The sequence below is a fragment of the Calcarisporiella thermophila genome, assembly GCF_041956535.1.
Source record: "Calcarisporiella thermophila strain CBS 279.70 unplaced genomic scaffold VTP21scaffold_2, whole genome shotgun sequence".
NCBI classification, from domain to species: Eukaryota; Fungi; Calcarisporiellomycota; class Calcarisporiellomycetes; order Calcarisporiellales; family Calcarisporiellaceae; genus Calcarisporiella; species Calcarisporiella thermophila.
In genome coordinates, this window is record NW_027192192.1 from 351,662 (window position 1) to 369,239 (window position 17,578).

General features: G+C 45.3%; 10 protein-coding genes across 10 annotated transcripts; 4 read left to right on the forward strand and 6 right to left on the reverse strand.

Annotated features, from left to right (window-relative positions):
- Positions 1–298: 298 nt before the first annotated feature.
- On the reverse strand, positions 299–775 carry VTP21DRAFT_4223 (uncharacterized protein; the record flags this gene model as incomplete). The annotated part of the gene is made up of 4 exons (XM_069394611.1): positions 299–332; positions 410–447; positions 510–593; positions 668–775. 4 exons carry the CDS (start codon positions 773–775, stop codon positions 299–301), a joined length of 264 nt encoding a protein of 87 aa, XP_069255831.1.
- A 207-nt stretch (positions 776–982) lies between these two features.
- On the reverse strand, positions 983–3,414 carry VTP21DRAFT_4224 (uncharacterized protein; the record flags this gene model as incomplete). The annotated part of the gene is made up of 9 exons (XM_069394612.1): positions 983–1,261; positions 1,328–1,420; positions 1,478–1,632; positions 1,698–1,800; positions 1,863–2,183; positions 2,240–2,370; positions 2,444–2,894; positions 2,955–3,190; positions 3,270–3,414. The coding sequence occupies 9 exons, from the start codon at positions 3,412–3,414 to the stop codon at positions 983–985; spliced, it is 1,914 nt and encodes a 637-aa protein (XP_069255832.1).
- Positions 3,415–3,768: 354 nt separating this feature from the next.
- Positions 3,769–4,580, forward strand: VTP21DRAFT_4225 (uncharacterized protein; the record flags this gene model as incomplete). Its single annotated transcript, XM_069394613.1, has 4 exons — positions 3,769–3,864; positions 3,935–3,987; positions 4,052–4,308; positions 4,381–4,580. 4 exons carry the CDS (start codon positions 3,769–3,771, stop codon positions 4,578–4,580), a joined length of 606 nt encoding a protein of 201 aa, XP_069255833.1.
- Positions 4,581–5,688: 1,108 nt separating this feature from the next.
- Positions 5,689–7,330, forward strand: VTP21DRAFT_4226 (uncharacterized protein; the record flags this gene model as incomplete). The annotated part of the gene is made up of 4 exons (XM_069394614.1): positions 5,689–6,103; positions 6,174–6,393; positions 6,453–6,909; positions 6,974–7,330. The coding sequence occupies 4 exons, from the start codon at positions 5,689–5,691 to the stop codon at positions 7,328–7,330; spliced, it is 1,449 nt and encodes a 482-aa protein (XP_069255834.1).
- A 264-nt stretch (positions 7,331–7,594) lies between these two features.
- Positions 7,595–8,917, reverse strand: VTP21DRAFT_4227 (uncharacterized protein; the record flags this gene model as incomplete). Its single annotated transcript, XM_069394615.1, has 3 exons — positions 7,595–8,068; positions 8,135–8,571; positions 8,632–8,917. 3 exons carry the CDS (start codon positions 8,915–8,917, stop codon positions 7,595–7,597), a joined length of 1,197 nt encoding a protein of 398 aa, XP_069255835.1.
- Positions 8,918–9,430: 513 nt separating this feature from the next.
- Positions 9,431–9,828, reverse strand: VTP21DRAFT_4228 (uncharacterized protein; the record flags this gene model as incomplete). The annotated part of the gene is made up of 2 exons (XM_069394616.1): positions 9,431–9,545; positions 9,659–9,828. 2 exons carry the CDS (start codon positions 9,826–9,828, stop codon positions 9,431–9,433), a joined length of 285 nt encoding a protein of 94 aa, XP_069255836.1.
- An 857-nt stretch (positions 9,829–10,685) lies between these two features.
- Positions 10,686–13,142, forward strand: VTP21DRAFT_4229 (uncharacterized protein; the record flags this gene model as incomplete). Its single annotated transcript, XM_069394617.1, has 1 exon — positions 10,686–13,142. The coding sequence occupies one exon, from the start codon at positions 10,686–10,688 to the stop codon at positions 13,140–13,142; it is 2,457 nt and encodes an 818-aa protein (XP_069255837.1).
- Positions 13,143–13,328: 186 nt separating this feature from the next.
- VTP21DRAFT_4230 (uncharacterized protein) lies at positions 13,329–14,673 on the reverse strand (the record flags this gene model as incomplete). The annotated part of the gene is made up of 6 exons (XM_069394619.1): positions 13,329–13,738; positions 13,801–13,848; positions 13,962–14,014; positions 14,078–14,177; positions 14,254–14,496; positions 14,577–14,673. 6 exons carry the CDS (start codon positions 14,671–14,673, stop codon positions 13,329–13,331), a joined length of 951 nt encoding a protein of 316 aa, XP_069255838.1.
- A 184-nt stretch (positions 14,674–14,857) lies between these two features.
- Positions 14,858–15,288, reverse strand: VTP21DRAFT_4231 (uncharacterized protein; the record flags this gene model as incomplete). The annotated part of the gene is made up of 2 exons (XM_069394620.1): positions 14,858–14,986; positions 15,217–15,288. 2 exons carry the CDS (start codon positions 15,286–15,288, stop codon positions 14,858–14,860), a joined length of 201 nt encoding a protein of 66 aa, XP_069255839.1.
- Positions 15,289–15,377: 89 nt separating this feature from the next.
- Positions 15,378–17,233, forward strand: VTP21DRAFT_4232 (uncharacterized protein; the record flags this gene model as incomplete). Its single annotated transcript, XM_069394621.1, has 3 exons — positions 15,378–15,404; positions 15,481–15,606; positions 15,740–17,233. 3 exons carry the CDS (start codon positions 15,378–15,380, stop codon positions 17,231–17,233), a joined length of 1,647 nt encoding a protein of 548 aa, XP_069255840.1.
- Positions 17,234–17,578: the final 345 nt, after the last annotated feature.

Below are 17,578 nucleotides of genomic sequence, written 5' to 3' on the forward strand. Positions count from 1 at the left end.
TTTAACAACTGTCTTAACACATTAGTCGAGATCAACACAATATTCTTTTCGTACTTATCGTTTTAATAATCAAGTCAAAGTAAGTTTCAATATCAAAATAATATGTAAGTTTCTCATACATGTTATTTTGATATTTTGGCATCTGAAGACAGGAGGATGTGGCCTTGTATATTCCAACTTGTGTATAATGAATATTTAATTGTACCTAAAGCATTTTATATTATGCTGAGCATTCAATAATGGTCTACATTTTGTTAATTAATAAAAAAAAAATCAAATAAACCAGGAAAATGGTCGACTATTTCACATAGAGCTTCTCACAATTCCATACACTATAGAAAATTAATTAGATAATAAGTTAAATGGATTCTTGTGAATGAGAATATACTAGCAAATATTGTTTCCATACCTATTGGTTGCGAAACCTTCAGGTGCCTCGAGATTACTCTGCAATCAAATTAAATCAATTAATTTAATAATATAATATATAAATGACTAGAGTGAATTACCGATTGTCCACGAAGAGAACCAGTCAGTCGACGATCACGTTCCATCATTTGGCGATCCCATCTATCCAAATTGTACCGGGGAAACTTTAAAATAGCGCAATAGGGTTAATTTTAAAGAGATCATCGCTTTTGGCCGAAAATGTGTAAATCGAACTGACCTTGCCATCATTGTCGGATTTCTTCACTGCAGTAAGCAATGTACCAGTAACCCCGAACATAGCAGTAATAATGCCAAGGGGAATGAGAGCTTCAAATGGAACCGGCATTATGTCAAGGTTGTCAATAAGAGGGATCTAAAATTTGATTCTATTTAGTGCAAGTACAAGGGAATAAAATATGATTACGTTGCGTGACTGCTTATGTTTAAATACAATTTATTCAATAAGCTACATATCCATGAGATTCAAATATATAATAATATAACTTTCAAGCGCGAAGTAATCAACTACAATATGTTACAGCCTTGAAAAAATTCAAGGAGATCCATCCAGATATACACCTTTGGATCCAACAACTGCTCGTCGCTTTAGCATTTCCTCTGCCTCTCCACTTCCTATTGAATCGCGACTTGATTCATCCATTCCTAGCCCTTCGTCCTCGTCATCATTGCGCAAGGCAAGTTCCGCCTGGACATCTTGACCACGGGCAAAATAAAGAGGGCTTTTCTTCCCTTGAACTACATCTCGGGTAATAACCACCCGGCGAACTGAGGATGCAGGCGACTCATACATGGCGGGTAATAGTAAATTTTCCTATTATGACAATTCTACGTTATTCTAATAATTAACAAAACGAATTAAACCGGGATTGTATTTTACCATTATTCTCCTTAAACCACGAGCGCCTGTCTGCTTCTGAACAGCAATGTTTGCAATTGCACGGATAGCGCTGTTCGAGAATTTCAAATCCACCTACAGAATAAATAAATGTTAACATATTGTACCATTCCCTCTGATAAATTGCTATACCTGATTCATATTGAACAAATCTTGATACTGCTTCACTAGAGAGTTTCTTGGTTCGGTCAACACTCTTACTAAGTCGCCTTCTTTAAGTTGTGCCACAGAGGATACCACCGGAAGACGTCCGACGAATTCTGGAATCATTCCGAATTTGATCAAATCTAGATAAAGCAAAAGGGTTTTAAAAAGAGAAACGTCTAAACCTAAATACTCTTGCCTATATTACCAATAGGCTCCACTAATTCAAGCGGATTGTTATAGACTTTATAGGTAGATTGAGAAGGGTCGCTAGACTCAGACCACCCCAAGTTTACCTCAAATCCAATAGACTATAATAAATAAAATAATTGTAGGCTACTTCTAGCGATAAGCTCTTTTGTAAAAGGCTTACCCCTTTAGCAACTCGATCCATCACAATCTTGTCCAAACCAATAAACGCACCACTCAAAATGAAGAGAATATTGCTTGTGTCGACTGTGTATACTCCAGCACCCGGTGCAGCACCAGCTATTCCACCCCCGCCTCCTGCTTTACGTCCCCCACCGCAATTGAGCTGCACTACAGTTCCTTCTAACAGCCGTAAAAGTGCCTGCTGAACCCCCTCACCAGACACATCACGGGACGCAGAAAAGGACTCGCGGCGTGCTATTTTATCAATCTCGTCAATAAATACAATGCCAGTCTGAGCTTTTGCCACATTATAATCGCAGCTCTATTATTTTAATAGTTAATAATAATCAAGGGACTAAAAGTTAAAATCATAATCACTTGAAGTAAACGCTGAATAACCATTTCTACGTCCTCTCCAACATAACCAGCTTGTGTAAAAGGCGTGGCATCTGACATCGAGAATGGAACTTGTAATATCCTAGCTAGAGTGCGAGCAAGTAATGTTTTGCCTAGAGTTGATAGAGAATGTTAAATTACAATCCTAATGGCATTAGGCAAAACGCATATAAAAATCCCACTAACCAGAGCCAGTCGGCCCTAGCAACAGCACATTGCTTTTTTCTAAAGAAACAGTCAGAGGAGCTGAGCCATTATTTCCACCTCTTGATGTTGTCTCGAATAATTCAGGACTGCTCATCCACGTATTCAATCTGGCTACATGGTCTTCCTCTAATGATAATGGGCGACGACTCATGTGCTCTTGGCCGTCAAACGATTGCAATTTTCCAGGCATATCAGAGGACGATATTTCTCCCTGCTGTTGTGATTGTTGCTGCTGCTGTTGCTGCTGTTGCTGCTGTTGCTGGTGCTGTCGCATTCGTTCGCGCATTTCCTCTCTTAAAGATTCTTTCTGCTCATTAAATTGATGCTGAAGATTGACGCGCACACGGTTATAATGATTGCATACAGCAACTGCCAGCACTCGCTTGGCATAATCTTGACCGATGATATATTCATCTAGATGTTTGACGATCTTATATTATATGGAATTTAAGAAATAGTGCAATATCAATATTAATTAGTTTACGATTACCTTTCTAGGATTCATGAAAGGGGGGCTCCATTTGCTTTCTTCCGGAGAATGCTGAGCAGAATTCTGGGAGGCACTTACACTATATCGCCTCAATTCATGCGGTTGATTATGTATGAATCGCCGTTTTCTGAAGTATTCCTTTGATGAAATCGAAGAATGGAGTCGCGTTGGTAGATTACATCCGTATATATCACGTAGTCTGAAGCTCCGTTGACCCTTAGATTCGGTTAAAGTAACTAAATAATGTGTAAGCAAAATGTTAACATTAAGATTAAAAGGATAAATTGATATCCGAGGTAAAAAAAATAAAAATACCTTGCAGGTTAGGCTTATATTCACTAGGAAGTATACGGTGAGTGGTTAAAAGGTGGATTTTATTGGTTTGCGTGCTAAAGATTCGAGTACGTCTCGAGGAATATGTGACCCCGCCTCTTGGAGCCTTGCAAACGAACATATTCATTTTACAAAAAAAAATAAAGGGACAAAAAGGATAACTAAAAAAAATAGGAGCCAGCAGGTTAATTTTGGAAAGAAAAAAATATTTAATTATAATCGTAGATTAATACTTATTAACGTGGTGAAAATCCAAGACTTAGATGATAAAGCGGCGAAGGGTCCTTAACCTCCTTCCTGGGAAACATCTCGTGATAAGTGACTGCTAATTGATTTTTTAATAAAATCGATATGAAGAATACCGTAAACATATCATTGTCTCCTAGATTTCACAAAAAGTTGTACATTTTTACTTACACCATTTATTCGACATCACATCTCCATTTCATATCCAGCTACTCCTCATAACCTCTAAGATATCATGGCTAGACCTCGCAGAAGAAGAACAATTAAGAATCCTAACTCCAAAGTTACTCGTAAAACTGCGAATAAGCATTTCAAAAAAGTTGATATAAAGGTAAATGCTTTTTAAAATCAGACGCTGTCTTTAGGCTAAATTATTCAAATATTTTAAATAATTGCAACAGTCCAATGATATCATCCGAAAAAACTGGGATAAAACACAAACATTACGACAAAAGTAAAATTATTGCAATCAATTTATTATTGATCTTGATTGATAATATTGTTTTCTCGATAATTAGCTATGAACGGTTAGGGCTAATGTCTAGACTCAATGGCCTGAGCGGTGGCCGAGAAATAAATGAGCCACCAAAAGCTGAAGAGTTAACAGAAGAAGATATTAAGAAGTTGGCGAAAACCCTCGGGCCCGAGCATGGAATTATTCAAAGAGACGAGGAAGGGAATATAGTAAATGTCATTATAGGTGAAGCTCAGGATCCGGATGCAATATTCGATGCTGAACCTGAAAAAGTAGAGGCAAAAACTGATGTGGTTAGAGGTGGGCTAGTCAATTGACTACTGTCTATTTAATATTTTGAACACAGATTAATTCAAATTTTTGGAAAAATAGCATTAGAAGAGAGAGCATCAAATGCAGTTAAGACGGAAAGACACCAGTCTGAAGGAGAACAGAAATGGGTCCAATCTCTCATCGACAAGTACGGCGACGATTACGAAGCCATGTTCCGCGACATCAAAATGAACAAATATCAGCAAACAGCTTCACAGCTCCGAAAGCGATGTGAAAAATATCTAGCAAGTTTAAATTGATGTTTTTTGTTTTTAAATAAATCTGCCAGTATGTATTTCACATTGAAGAGCTGCAAATTTATTTTATATGTAAAGTTTAAGATGAATTATATGGATATATACTCCTATTTACCAACTCGGACTGAGAGGTCATTTGCTAAAAGCTGCCAACTTTATGTGAGATCAATATTGAAAAAAAGAGTGTTTATGCTTTATCTGTTATTTGCTGATGTACTGTTGTAGCATTAGTGGAGAAGTTAGATTTTTGCTTTTCGGTCGTTAAAAATTAATGCCCTACTATTATAACTGGTAAAAAAATCAGTAACTTCAAGTTTATAATTTCGATGAGAAGTCTGATCGCACCTTCACTCTCTTTTTATATTTTATTTTGTAATCCTTACATTAGATTTCTCCAAATTTTAATATAATAAAAATTTTTCACATATAAGAGGTATATGGGTGCTGAGTAATTGTCTGTAGCCTAAGTTTTCCGCATCCAGACTTTTTTTTGAGGAATTAGAATTTAGTATAATACAAAGGAAAACAAGCTCCTCTATAGTATATTGTCTCCAATACCAAAAAAAAAACATTCTTCATAACCGCTATTTATTATCTTATTTACTGTGAAACAGACAACACTTGGCACGTTCTTCAAGCCAGAAGAGCAAAAAGAAGCAGAGCTCTGGCTACTTTTATTCGCTTTTTTTTTTTTGAGAGGCTCTATTGATGCGTTAATTTTTCTTCGCTATATTTCTTGTATTTTTAGGGTGGCAACGTGCCTATTGTTCTAGTATATGACTAAGCAAACAGGATCGGAAAATCAATCATCAGTTGTAAAACAACTCAGGATGAGGCTGTAGATGGAGAAAGCAACTGCTTCTGAATGGAACCGCAAGGTTGCACAAATGAATGACGACCTTATCGGTTGCTCACTGAGTACCTTACTGGCCAAAGATGACAAAAGGCGACCTTATCGGTTACACTCTGCAAATAACTCCCCGCTGCTTTTTCAATTGAAACCTTATCGGCCATCAGTTGTTTTGGTATAAAATCCCCCCCATAGATTTATTATTTTTTTATTTTTTTTTTCTATCCTTTCGTGCTCTTCTATCTTCTATATATTTGCGATATGAATCTTTTTGCCTATATTATCTTCTTTTTTCATATTTTTTTGACTTCGACAGCGCTACCATCTACTGGTAAAGATGCTGGGCACCAAATACAAAAAGGAGGGCTTGAGCAGGATAATAGAAACTCTCATATTTTATCCACTCCAAAATCGCAAGCTCAATTTATACTGCCATCTTCTGCAGCAGTGCCCTCGCGTTCTTCTAATGGCTCACCGTTCTTCGATACAAGGGCCGATTCCAAACCGACTTACGATGTGCTCTTAGTCGCTAAGCGTGATGAACACGTTCACGAAGATGGCCACGACCACGACCACGACCACGACCACAATCACGATCACGATCACAACCATGAGCAACAGAATGATTCAGATAGCCATAATCACATCGGTCATACACATGGTCCTTCTGCTGAATGTATGTAGACGGACAGCTCTCTTATCGCCACCTATGGCATACAATTACTCATTAATTTCTTCCTTTATAGTAACTCAAGCTGAAGTTGACCAAATTTGCCGGCCTACCGCTATTGATGATTATAATCTGGAACTGCATATTGCAGGATTTTTTATAATACTTGTTACTAGCGGTATGGGCGTTTTCTTCCCCATATTGATAAAGAGATTCGTTGGAGCGGCACCCAAATTTGTTAAAAACACCTTATTGATCGGAAAGTTTTTCGGTGTTGGGGTCATTATCTCTACAGCGTAAGTCAGTCGCTTTTCTCTCATTAAATTCCAATCAATAACCGCGGCTTTTTGAATAGCTTTGTGCACATGCTACTAGAGGCTTTCGGCAGATTCTCGTCACCTTGTCTTCCTCCGGCTTTTAAAGGGTTTGAGGCATGGGCACCGGTCTTTTGTATGATCGGCACAATGCTCGTACAGCTGATTGAGTACATTGCTATCGAACGCACAGATCATTTATCAAAAGACCTTCAGCTTCCAAAAGACAAGAACTTTGTAGAGTCAGATCATACCTTAAGCGGCCAGCTCGAGACTGAAGTTGCTCAGGATCAAGGCGAAGCCAACGGCTTGCATCACAATCATACGCACCATCACCATGGCGCCGGCCTTCTTGAGAGCAGTGATTCTTCACTTCATATTGGTACCCTCTTACTGGAAATGGGCATCCTCATCCACAGCATCATTATCGGTGTGACGCTTGGGATAACTTCGGGAAAAGAGCATATCAGTTTACTTATAGCTATTACATTCCACCAGGTAAGTGTATGGTCACTGAATTCTGTATAGAGCATCTATCTTAGTTTTATTGTATAATACATAGTTTTTTGAAGGAATTGCGCTTGGTACACGGATTGCGGAGCTTGATTTCAATTCAATGAAAAAGCCGACCATAATGGCTTCGCTATTCGCGCTTATTACCCCACTTGGGATCGGAATAGGGATGGGTGTGCGACAGTCGTATTCAGGTCACTTTGGAGCCGGTCTTGTTGTTCAGGCCATCTTGGACTCATTTGCCGCAGGGATTCTTATCTATGCTGCCCTTGTGGAAATATTCTCTATGGAGATCAATCATAATAAGAGCTTCAGAAAACAGAGTATTCCCCTTAAAGTGTTCTGTTTTATCTCAATGTACCTAGGAATCATTGCTATGACTTTGGTTGCGCGCTTTGGTGCCTAGTTTATTTATTTATTTATATTATGCCTTGCTGAATATCTCATTGGTCTTATTTTGTAGCAAAATTATTTAAAAGCGGTTTATGCTTGTATAAAATATAATTCATATCGGTTTTAAAGATATATAGATTGAGATTTATCTTGCGCTATAACAAATTTACAAGTTTATGTCAGCTCACTTTTTGAACCTGGAAAAATAAGAGAAAAACAAGAGAAAAAAAAATACACGTTGTAGTCTACTTATTGAAAGTAGCTCTAATAAATAAAATCATTTAGAAGCACAAAGAACCGGGGCACAATGCTGAGTAAAGTACTCCTCTATCTGTACTGTACTATGATGAATTCCAAAGTCATCACAAAGCAAATGCTGAGCTTCAGTCAAAATGCGCGAAAAATCCGGACGAGAGTCGCTAGGTGCTGTTGCGGGTTCGACTTGTAGATGGACGGCGAGAGAAGTTTTACCCGCTGTGAGCGTCCAAATGTGCAAGTCATGCACAACACGAACCCCCTGGATTTTCTCGAGAGCCTCTTTGACCTCTTGAGGATTGATATGGGATGGGGTGCCTTCCATCAAGATTGAGACTGAATCCACCACCAAGCGATAGGTGGTGAAGAGCACCAAAATAGAGAATATGAAAGTACATATCGGATCCACGATAGTTTTCGTAGGGTCAATCATAATAATAATGGAGGAGATGAGAACGCCAATCGAGGAGATCAAATCGCCAATCACATGCAGCGCCTAGAATTAGAAAATTAATAATCTAATTCGAAAAAATAACGAAAATATCCTGCATATTATACTCACTGCAGCTTTAACATTGATATTGGCCTCGACTTTTGGTTTTTGGCTAGCCAACCTGCCTCTTTCAGCCTCACTCACACATTGCTGCTGACCATCATTTTCCACCTGGTGATTATTAGAATCAGCAATGGGATCATGGTCATGATCATGATCGTGCGAGTGGCCGTGTGAATGGCCATGTCCCAGAGAGAACATGAGAATAAGATTGACCACAACACCAAGTGATGAAACTATGAGCATAGTCTTCCCATCTATGGGCTGGGGATTGCGAATGCGCTCGATTGCCTCACTCACTAAATAAGCTGTCAAAATCCAAATTGTGAAAACGCTGACTAGAGCGGCAATAACTTCAGCACGATGAAAACCGAATGAATGTCGTTTGGTCGCTGGCATTTCAGCCAGGAGAATTGCCGCAAGGGCAACTGCGAAACTAGCGATATCTAGCAATGTAGGAGTTAAGCCGAGTATTCAATCAGAGAAGTGATAAGAGATGGATCTACCAGAAAGGAGATGAAAGGCATCGGACATGAGCGCAAGTGAATTAGCAATGAAACCACCAGCTAATTCGGCAGCAAAGAACAAAAGACAGAGTGTGGTAGCAATGATGAGTCGCCGCTTGGTTGCCTGACCATTTTCAGTGCTCTGTATGCCTGGGCAATGCGGACTAACAGAAATATTGTTCTCTAGAATCCCACCAGGCGCAGCAGAAAAGTAGGTAAGGGAAGGGGATGAGGGATCGAGCAGAGGCTGTCGCTCACTCGTGCCGTTGTTCGAGTTTTTGGTCATTGTAGAATCTCGGTGTATTGGAATCAGCAGAGGTGAAAAAGTATCCGACCGAAATTATCAGCAGATTTTTACGTCACCCGAGTTTAAGAAATATATAGAGTTAAAGGAACGGTAAAAATTACTCTGTTCGTAAAATTTCAACTTTGAGGCGCCCTTCATAAAGTGTTCGCTAATAGCATGAGAAAATTAATAGAATTAGAAGGGCACGCGATTGAGATTATTACGTATTTGGGGATTGATCTCATGCGATTATATCAGAACACAGCTGTTAAACTCTGCTGTAGTCATAGTTTGAAATTGTGAAAAAAACATTATGTAGAGGCGCAAACAATTAAAATCGATGATAGCAGAACTAGTTGTCATTTTTAATAAGTATTACTATGAACAAGTAATTATATCTAAAGGTAGCTGAGTGGAGTTTTGTCCCAAAATATTATTTTATTTTCAGAAATATAGGCATGAAACTGCGACATAAAATGAACAAAAGATATTTTAGCTGGTGGCCGAAAATATTTACCCAGACTTGAACAAAAGGATGGCAATCTGCCCAAGATAGAAATAGATAAAATGTTTTGTCTCATGGGTAACATAGGAACCGAACGAACGGCCAACAATGCAGTGCCAAGTGCTATAATCATATGAGAATGAATCAATCATGTTTTCTTTCGCAAAAATTGGGAATCAAACATCATCTCGAGCAGAGGATCTTGATCTAACAATAAGGAACAAGAAAGTGCTCACCTGCCATATTTTTTGTCGAATTCCCTCTTGATGTGAGCGGCAATATCCTTTTCTACCTGGTATTTGTCCATTGCTTCGCGCGCGACTTCAATGCTTGCCTGCTGCATTTCGTCGGCCATGTCAGCGTTCTTGATAACAGCTTTAATTTCCGCCGGTTTTTCAGAAGACATTGTCGAATTTGATTATGGGTTGTATTAAGATGATGGCTAAAATATTGAGGTAAATCAGGATCTAAATGTTTTTCAGGAAAAGTGAAGAAAAAATTTTAGCTCTTGCGCGCGTTTTGAAGTTTCTCCCTTATCTTTTCAGGTATTGGCCAACCAATAAAAACCTGTTTAAACGGAATTGAAAAAAAAACAAGATATAATGGAAATGCTGATAACTAAACAAGCTTACGGGCAATTTAGTGTTCGTTTAATATTACTTGTCGCTCCCATCTTCCTTTTCTAATGGATGTTCGTTCTCCTTCGTTTTCATATTTTCCAGTTTCACAACTCCAACTCTGAACGAAATGGAATTTTCCTATAGTTCTTCCTCGCTTACAGTCTCGGAGGCATGTCACCAGGCTGCGGGATCGGTTTCTGCAGGCGAAGAGAAAATGCTGGGCATTTCTCAGGGCCTAGCTACTATCATCGGCATACCGGTGAAAGCCAATTCATACCATAAGGGCTACAAAAATAGATGTCACCATCCACAAAATAACTTTATATATAGGCGGTCCGACTAGTACCGAGACGGTACCGATGCGATAACCTACTTTAATAACATCAATTGTATGTAGAACTATCTGCATTCCAGGAGAGAAAATAAAATTTGACGTAGATACTCTTGGAAATCCCCAGCACTAGCCCTATTTTTAGGATCCTATTAGGTATGATTCGGATTTTCTCATGGTCTTCAAAGTGGGAATTGTGACCGCTTGTGACTGTTTCGCGCAGCAAATGGTATTGTTTACACAATTCAAAGGAGCTGAGGACTAGATTCCGTTACAGAACTTAGACATTCGGTGCACCAATCTCTTAAAAAAATGGAGGTTCATCGGTGCCGGTTTGTAGATTATACCCCGGCATCCATTAATGCACTCGCCTTTTCACCTCCGTCTGCCACTGACTGCCAGGGCACTACGGCTCGCACATTACTGGCCTGCGCAAGATCGAATGGTGATATTGAAATATGGAACCCCAAAGACGAGTGGAATCTTGAAAAGATTATTCCTGGAGGAAGTAACATGTCCATTGAGGCACTTACTTGGGTACACCAGACAGTGCTGACAGATGCAGAGGATTACGACGATCCTAGAGAACTTAAAGCAGCTCTTAAGGAGCTTGCCTCTGAATCTCCACGTCTGTTCTCCGCCGGCCTCAATTCCATCATAACCGAATGGGATCTGGATACTATGACTTCACTTCGATCCATCGATTCTCACGGAGGCGCTGTGTGGTGCATGGCTACGAATCACTCGGGCACCTTTATAGCAATCGGATGCGAGGATGGATGCGTACGACTCTTCAATGTATCGGACGGTGGGCTGGAATTTACCAAGAGTTTTGACAAGCAAAAGGGACGGATTCTTTCGATTGCTTGGTCAGCAGACGACAAATACATTATTACGGGCTCATCGGATAGCAGTCTCCGTAAGTGGGACGTATCTCAGGGCCGAGTTGTTTCTAGGATGACCGTGGACCGGGTGCGAGGCGAGGACACTATAGTATGGGCGGTGAATGTGTTGCCGGATGGCACCATTGTTAGCGGTGACTCGCTGGGGCATGTAAAATTCTGGGATGGAAATCTGGGCACCATGAAACACACCTTCAATGCCCATGGTGCGGATGTGCTCTGCATGGCGGCAATGCGTGACGGTTCAACCGTTTATACGTCTGGCGTGGACCGAAAAGTGAATCAGTTTAAATTGGTGGAGAGTCAAATGAGAAAGCGAAAGACTGACGGCGGCGATGAGGCCAACGTCAAAAGCCGTTGGGTGCTCACTGGGAGCCGCCGCTATCACTCTCATGATGTTCGGGCGATGGCACTGGAAGAAAACCGCCCGGTCAATGCGCTGGTGACGGGAGGCGTCGACCTGTCGCTCGTGGTTTGCCCAGCTGCTGAATTCCCCAACATCAACCAGCGCCGGCTTCCTATATTCCCACAAAAGCCCCTTCTTTCGATGTCGCGATCGGAGCGATTAGTTTTGTGTCGATTCCAGAATTCTCTCAAGTTATGGCGAATGGGCCAGTCCTCACCCCCCGAGGATCCGTATTGGCAGATGAAAGTTGGCTCGCAGCTCCGCCTCCTGCAGCCTCAGCAAGCGCTTGCTGAGCTTTCGCTTAAAAACGACTGCAATCTCATAGCCAGTGCTCTTTCTGAGAATGGCCGCTGGATTGCGGCTGCAACGGTTGAGGAAGTGAAGCTATTCCACCTGCAGTATAATGAGCACAACCAGGTCAGCGTGCAGAAAGTGCGCAGCCTCCCCAACCTCTCTGGTCCGGACGCAGAAACCATGGGTGCACACCAGCTCCTTTTCACGCCGGACAGTACGAAGCTAATTGTGGCCAGCCTGGACTCCACCGTGGCCATTCTCGATCTCAGCCAGTGGCCCGGCGAAATCAAGGTGCTGCGACGGTTTGGGCAGCACCAGGGGACAGGGGACGGCGGGGAGAGCGAGCAGGGGAAGCCGTCCTCCGTCATTTCGCTGGCCGTCAGCGCGGATGGCCAGTGGATGGCGACCGGGGATCTGCTGAATCGCGTGCACGTGTTTAACCTTGACACGTTGCAGCACCACTTGACCCTTCCGCGCTACGGCTCGACGCATACCGCGCTGAGCTTCCACCCATACAAGCCCAACACGCTCGTGGTAGCGCTTGCGAATAATGAGCTTTATCTGCATGATCTTGAGACGCGGAAGCTCACCGATTGGTCTCGTCGCTGCTCACACCGCCTTCCTCGCAAGTTCCTCCGGCTCCGTGATAAGATTGTTGGGATCGCTTACAACCCCGCGCGACCATCCACCCTGATGGCATGGGGGGCCACGTTCATGTGCCAGGTCGATCTCGATCGAGACGTGGGCGACCGCAACTCGGAAATCAACGTGATCAAGCGGAAGCGGATGGAAATGGCCGGCAAGCGGAGGGAGGAAAAGAATCGGAAGGCAAAGGGGGGAAACAAGGTAAAGAGGAATAGGCCGGAGACTTCGGGGGATGAGGGGGCGAGGATGGAGGTGGACGCGGCCGGGGATGCTGCGGGGGAGAAAATGGAGACGAGCGAGGGCGAGGGGAAGGCTGACTCGAAGGTGGGCAGGGAGGGGTATGAGGGCGAAGAGGAGGGGGAGGAGGAAGACATCCATAATTTCCGACTTTTACACAAGTACCAGCCGCTGTTGTTCCTTGATTTCCTCTCGGGCGAATCGCTCGTTGTGATCGAGCGGCCCTTCTTTGATATCTTGGAGAAGCTTCCGCCCTCGTTCTACCGGGCGAAGTATGGCACATAGACCGCTTTTTTTTTTCATCTTTGCTTTTCAAATATTTCCCCCCTTTTATTTCCTTTTCCTTCCAAAACAAGGCTTCGCCGTTTCTTTTTTTTTTCGTATTCCTTTCAATTCTTGCTGACTCTTGTTATTATATATAAATTCGAGTTTCTCTTTACACCCTCCCCAATAAATGAACACTTAATTTTATTAACAGAAGCGACGGATGAAGTTGGCAGGATGAGGAGGAATGAATTCAAGTGCGGCGGATATGGTTGAATCTTGGCAGGATCTGTCCAAGGGGAAGGTTTGCAGAGCATGAGCCATTGGGACGGGTTCACAAACAGGTCCGCTGCTCAGCTTACCTCTCGCAGATACTCCAGGTGTCGAGCTTGCAGGCTGGTCTGAGTCTGATGGCCAACAGGAGGATGAGAAAACAGTGGGCAACGAGATTTCCCTCTGCAAGAGGGTACTCACCGAACTCAGTGCGCTTTGGGAGCGCCTCTGCCTCTCGTGCCCATAGATGACGGTGTTGTCGGGCAAAACCTCGTTCGCTTCTGTGGAACAGGCCGTTCCAACCACGCAGTTATTCCCAATTTTAGTTGCCCCGAGAACCTTGGCTAAGAATGATAGGCTGAATCAATCCGGCCCAGCGAGGGTCAATCAGCACCGAGGAACTTACCAAGCGGCTCAAAGGTGTTTCGATTCCCAATCCGCTCACCCTCGATATCTACAAACAAAACGAGAAGAAAGATAAGGAGACGAAGAGAGGGCCAGCACGGCACATGGATGGGTGTATAAGCATCGATACACTCAAACACGTGCACCACTATGGATATATACAGCATCTGACTTCGAATATGTTCTCATCCCCGATGACGAGGGGCTCGGGCCGTCTAGAATCCAAGCGACAAAGGGGGATCAGTAGGGGCGCCATCGATGCATTGCAGGGGGCATACTTATTGACGATGGTCACTTCCTCCTCGATGATGTTGCCAGCCCCGATCACAATAGGGCCGGTCTCCGCGTGAATGTGACATTTTGGGTGAAGAACAGTACCTAATGGGGGATGGTTCAGCTTAGTCATCGTGGCTGAATGGCAAGAAAAGGAAATTGGTGGTGGTGATAGGGTTACCGGATCCTATTTTCCCATCGGACAGGCCAAAGATGACGAAGAGGATTAGGGGGGGGAGGATGGGGGCTATCACACAGATGACTTGCCTATGGCGACGTCGCCGCGGATGTCGGTGTCCTGGCACACCAGCGCGCGGTCGCCGATCGAGATGTGCGTGCGTGACATGGGACGCGTTGAGAGCCAGAGGAAGGGCGGTTTCAGTTGAGGGAGAGACCGTGACTTGCTTAAGCTCGGTAAACACCGCTTCAATCACAAATCGAGGATATTAGGCGAGGATCCCGGCGGGGGGAGGCAAAGCAATTTGCCAGATTTCTTGCGAACACAACAGAACCTCTTCGTAGCTTGGAAAGCGGCCTGCCTTTTCGCTTGGGTGGGGCTCTGCGGTTCCATGCCAGCGACGCAAGCGTCGCTAACAAACATTCTCCACCCAATGCAAAACTCGCGGGCCCCACGGGAGGGTGCTAGCCTCGCGCGCTCTCTCGCCCAAACATTTCCCGCGCCCGATTAGGCAGCGGGCTGCGCCTCGAGGCCGGGGTGACGCAAACAACCGAGAAGGTCATTTTGGCCGCTTTTTATTGTTTTGACGGCAGGCAATGCATTGCGATTACGTGAGGGCAGCTTGGTTGGGCAGGTTAGCAATGCAGCGCATTAGATAAGGATGCACCGGGAGAGGGCAGCGGCAGGGGGTGCGGGCGAGCCAGCGCTGGCGAGCGGGCCCGCGGGGCAAGGCTTCCTGGTTTCGTTATATTAGCAATAAAAAAACAGAATATTTATGCTATGCTAACCCCCCCCCCTTTCCTCCCTCTGCCCTCTCCTTCCGCCCTTTCCCCTTTTCCCCTTTTCCCGCCCGCGCTCGTTCCAAAGGAGAACAGGCAGCCCAAAAAAATATCCGTCCCGGACAAAGCTTTTTTCTGCCCCCTTCGCCCCTCGCTTGCCCTTTGCAAACAAAGAGTATTACGCTACCTCGCACCGGCATACACCCAACCCTATTTCTTTAAAAAAGCCCCCGCCCGGCCAAAAGCAATGATCTTCCATCGCTCTCCCATCGCATAACTTCCCTCTCTCATCCCTTTCATTTGCGCCCTGCATTTTCTTCAACAGAAAGCCCCGCCATCCCCGCCGCCATGCAAGCCCATCCCCTGGCCGCCAGCGTAAGTAATCCCTCCCCCCGCCCCATCCAATCAATGCGGCGATCATGCTAACCCCCCCCCCCCCGCCATGCCGTAGATGGAGCCCTTCTACGCCCGCCTGATCCCCCTCACATTCTCCTCCGCCAAGGAGGCCACGGATTATTGCCGACAGCTTGCGAGGCAGTTTGGGTTCACCGTCAAGCAAGAAACAAGCTCAAATAAGGTATTTTAACAGCACTTTGTACGAATATTACGGTTGCGTCACCCAAGCTTATTTGGGCCCCCGGCAAATAAGGAGGGGCCGCCCGCGGACAGCCTATTCCAAACACTAACCCTGTATATCCTGATCCCGCTAGAACGTCTATCTCTACTGCTCACGTGAAGGCTTGCCCGATTCGGTCCGCAACAACAAGGAGGTCAAGCGGAAGCGCTCGTCGCTGCGCTGCGACTGCAAGTGGCGGGTCGTGCTCTTCGAGAACAACCAGGGCCGCTGGGAGTTCCGCAAGTCCATGAACCCCCAGGCCTCCGAGCACAACCACGAGCTGCTGCCGCCCGAGAACCTCCCGCAGCCCTGGCCGCCCGAGGTCGTCGAGCGCATCGCCTTCCACGCCCGCCGCAACCTGCCCACACACGAGATCCGCCGCTACATCCAGCACGAGTTCCCCGCCATCACCTGGGACGAGCGCCGCTTCTACAACCGCCTCTCCGAGGAGCGCAAGCGCATCAAGACCCGCGAGACCGAGCAGCGGGTCAACAACATCATCCGCCTCGCCGCCCGGGTGTGCAGCGTGAGCTGCGGCGACCAGACCATGGCCAACTACGTCGTGGGCAAGCTGGAGGCGCTCCTGCTGGAGCTCTGCGAGCAGCTCAAGCTCGACCCCAACCTCGGCGGCCCCATCGCCGCCCTCTCCTCCCTGTCGTCCGCCCCTTTCGCAGAGCCCTCGGATACCACGGTGGCGGCAGCCGTTGCGCACCACCAGCAGCACCAGCAATCCCTGTCGGCGCAACTCCATTCTCCTCAACAGGAGCATATATCTCGCCCTCAGCAGCACCAGCAACCATTCTTCTCCGCACCCTCCACATACACAAGTCTGTCCCCCCCGTTACCCCCGCGCCGATTCTCCTTCCAGCCCCCGCAGCCCTCCTCGCCTATCGCCTCTCCATCCTCCGCCTCCTCGCCCTCCTCCGTCTCCTCCGCCCCAACCTCAGTCCAGGTCGGCGTCCCGACCTCCACCCTCCTCATCTCCGCGTCACCCCAGACCTCCTCCGATTACATCGTCACGGTCCCCTCCTTCCAAATCGCAGTCAAAAGTGTTCCCGGGCAAAAGGGGCGCCCGGCCAATGCAAAGAAGATTGCGCACCGCGCCGAGTCCGTCATCGCCCCGCCGCCTCCTCCCCCACCGCCGCCGCCGCCACCGCCACAGCAGCCTCCGTCACACCGGATACCTTCATCGAGCGTGGGGCTTCCTCCGGATTTAATGCCTCCCACCGTCCAGCAGACCGCTATGCCTCTTCATGCCTCGCCTCCTCCATATCCATTCCCCAGTCACCAGCAGCAGGGCTTCTACGCTTTTCAACCCCCGCAGGAGTATATCCCCTCGCAAACCGCCACCGGATATTATGCCACCCCTCCTTTTCCGACGTATGGTTTCGGCGGCCAGGGAAGCGGACAAACGCAACCGCATCATTACCATGTCGCCACCGGGGCCTATCCTCTTGCTGCCCCCAGCGGGCCGGCCGCTCACCCCGGTGCCGGCGGAAATGCGGGCGCAGGCGGAGGGAATGCTGGTGGGCAGGGGAACGATAATAATACTGGAGAGGGTCAAGGAGGAATGTCGAATTTCGGATAGAATATATTATTTATATTTGGAGAAGAGAATTTTAGGACATAACGCTCTCTTAGATATTTTTTTTTTGCATTCAGTGTTTTCCCCAGGTTTCCCCCTTTTATTTTTGTCTTTCTTTTTTTTTGGGCATAGAAGGTCTCTTTTTTTTTTACAATTTCCCCTTTGTTTATGTACCCTTTGTGTACTCTTGTATTTTTCCTTTTTTTACAATCTTTTTTTCGTATATAGAATTTAATTTTATTAGTTTTAGTTTCAAGTTAGTATAAGCTTTAATTCTTCAGTTATTACCGTTGTAAGTTTCTCCCTTTCTCTCCTTTGGTCTTGCTCTTGGGTTTTACAAGTTTTCTA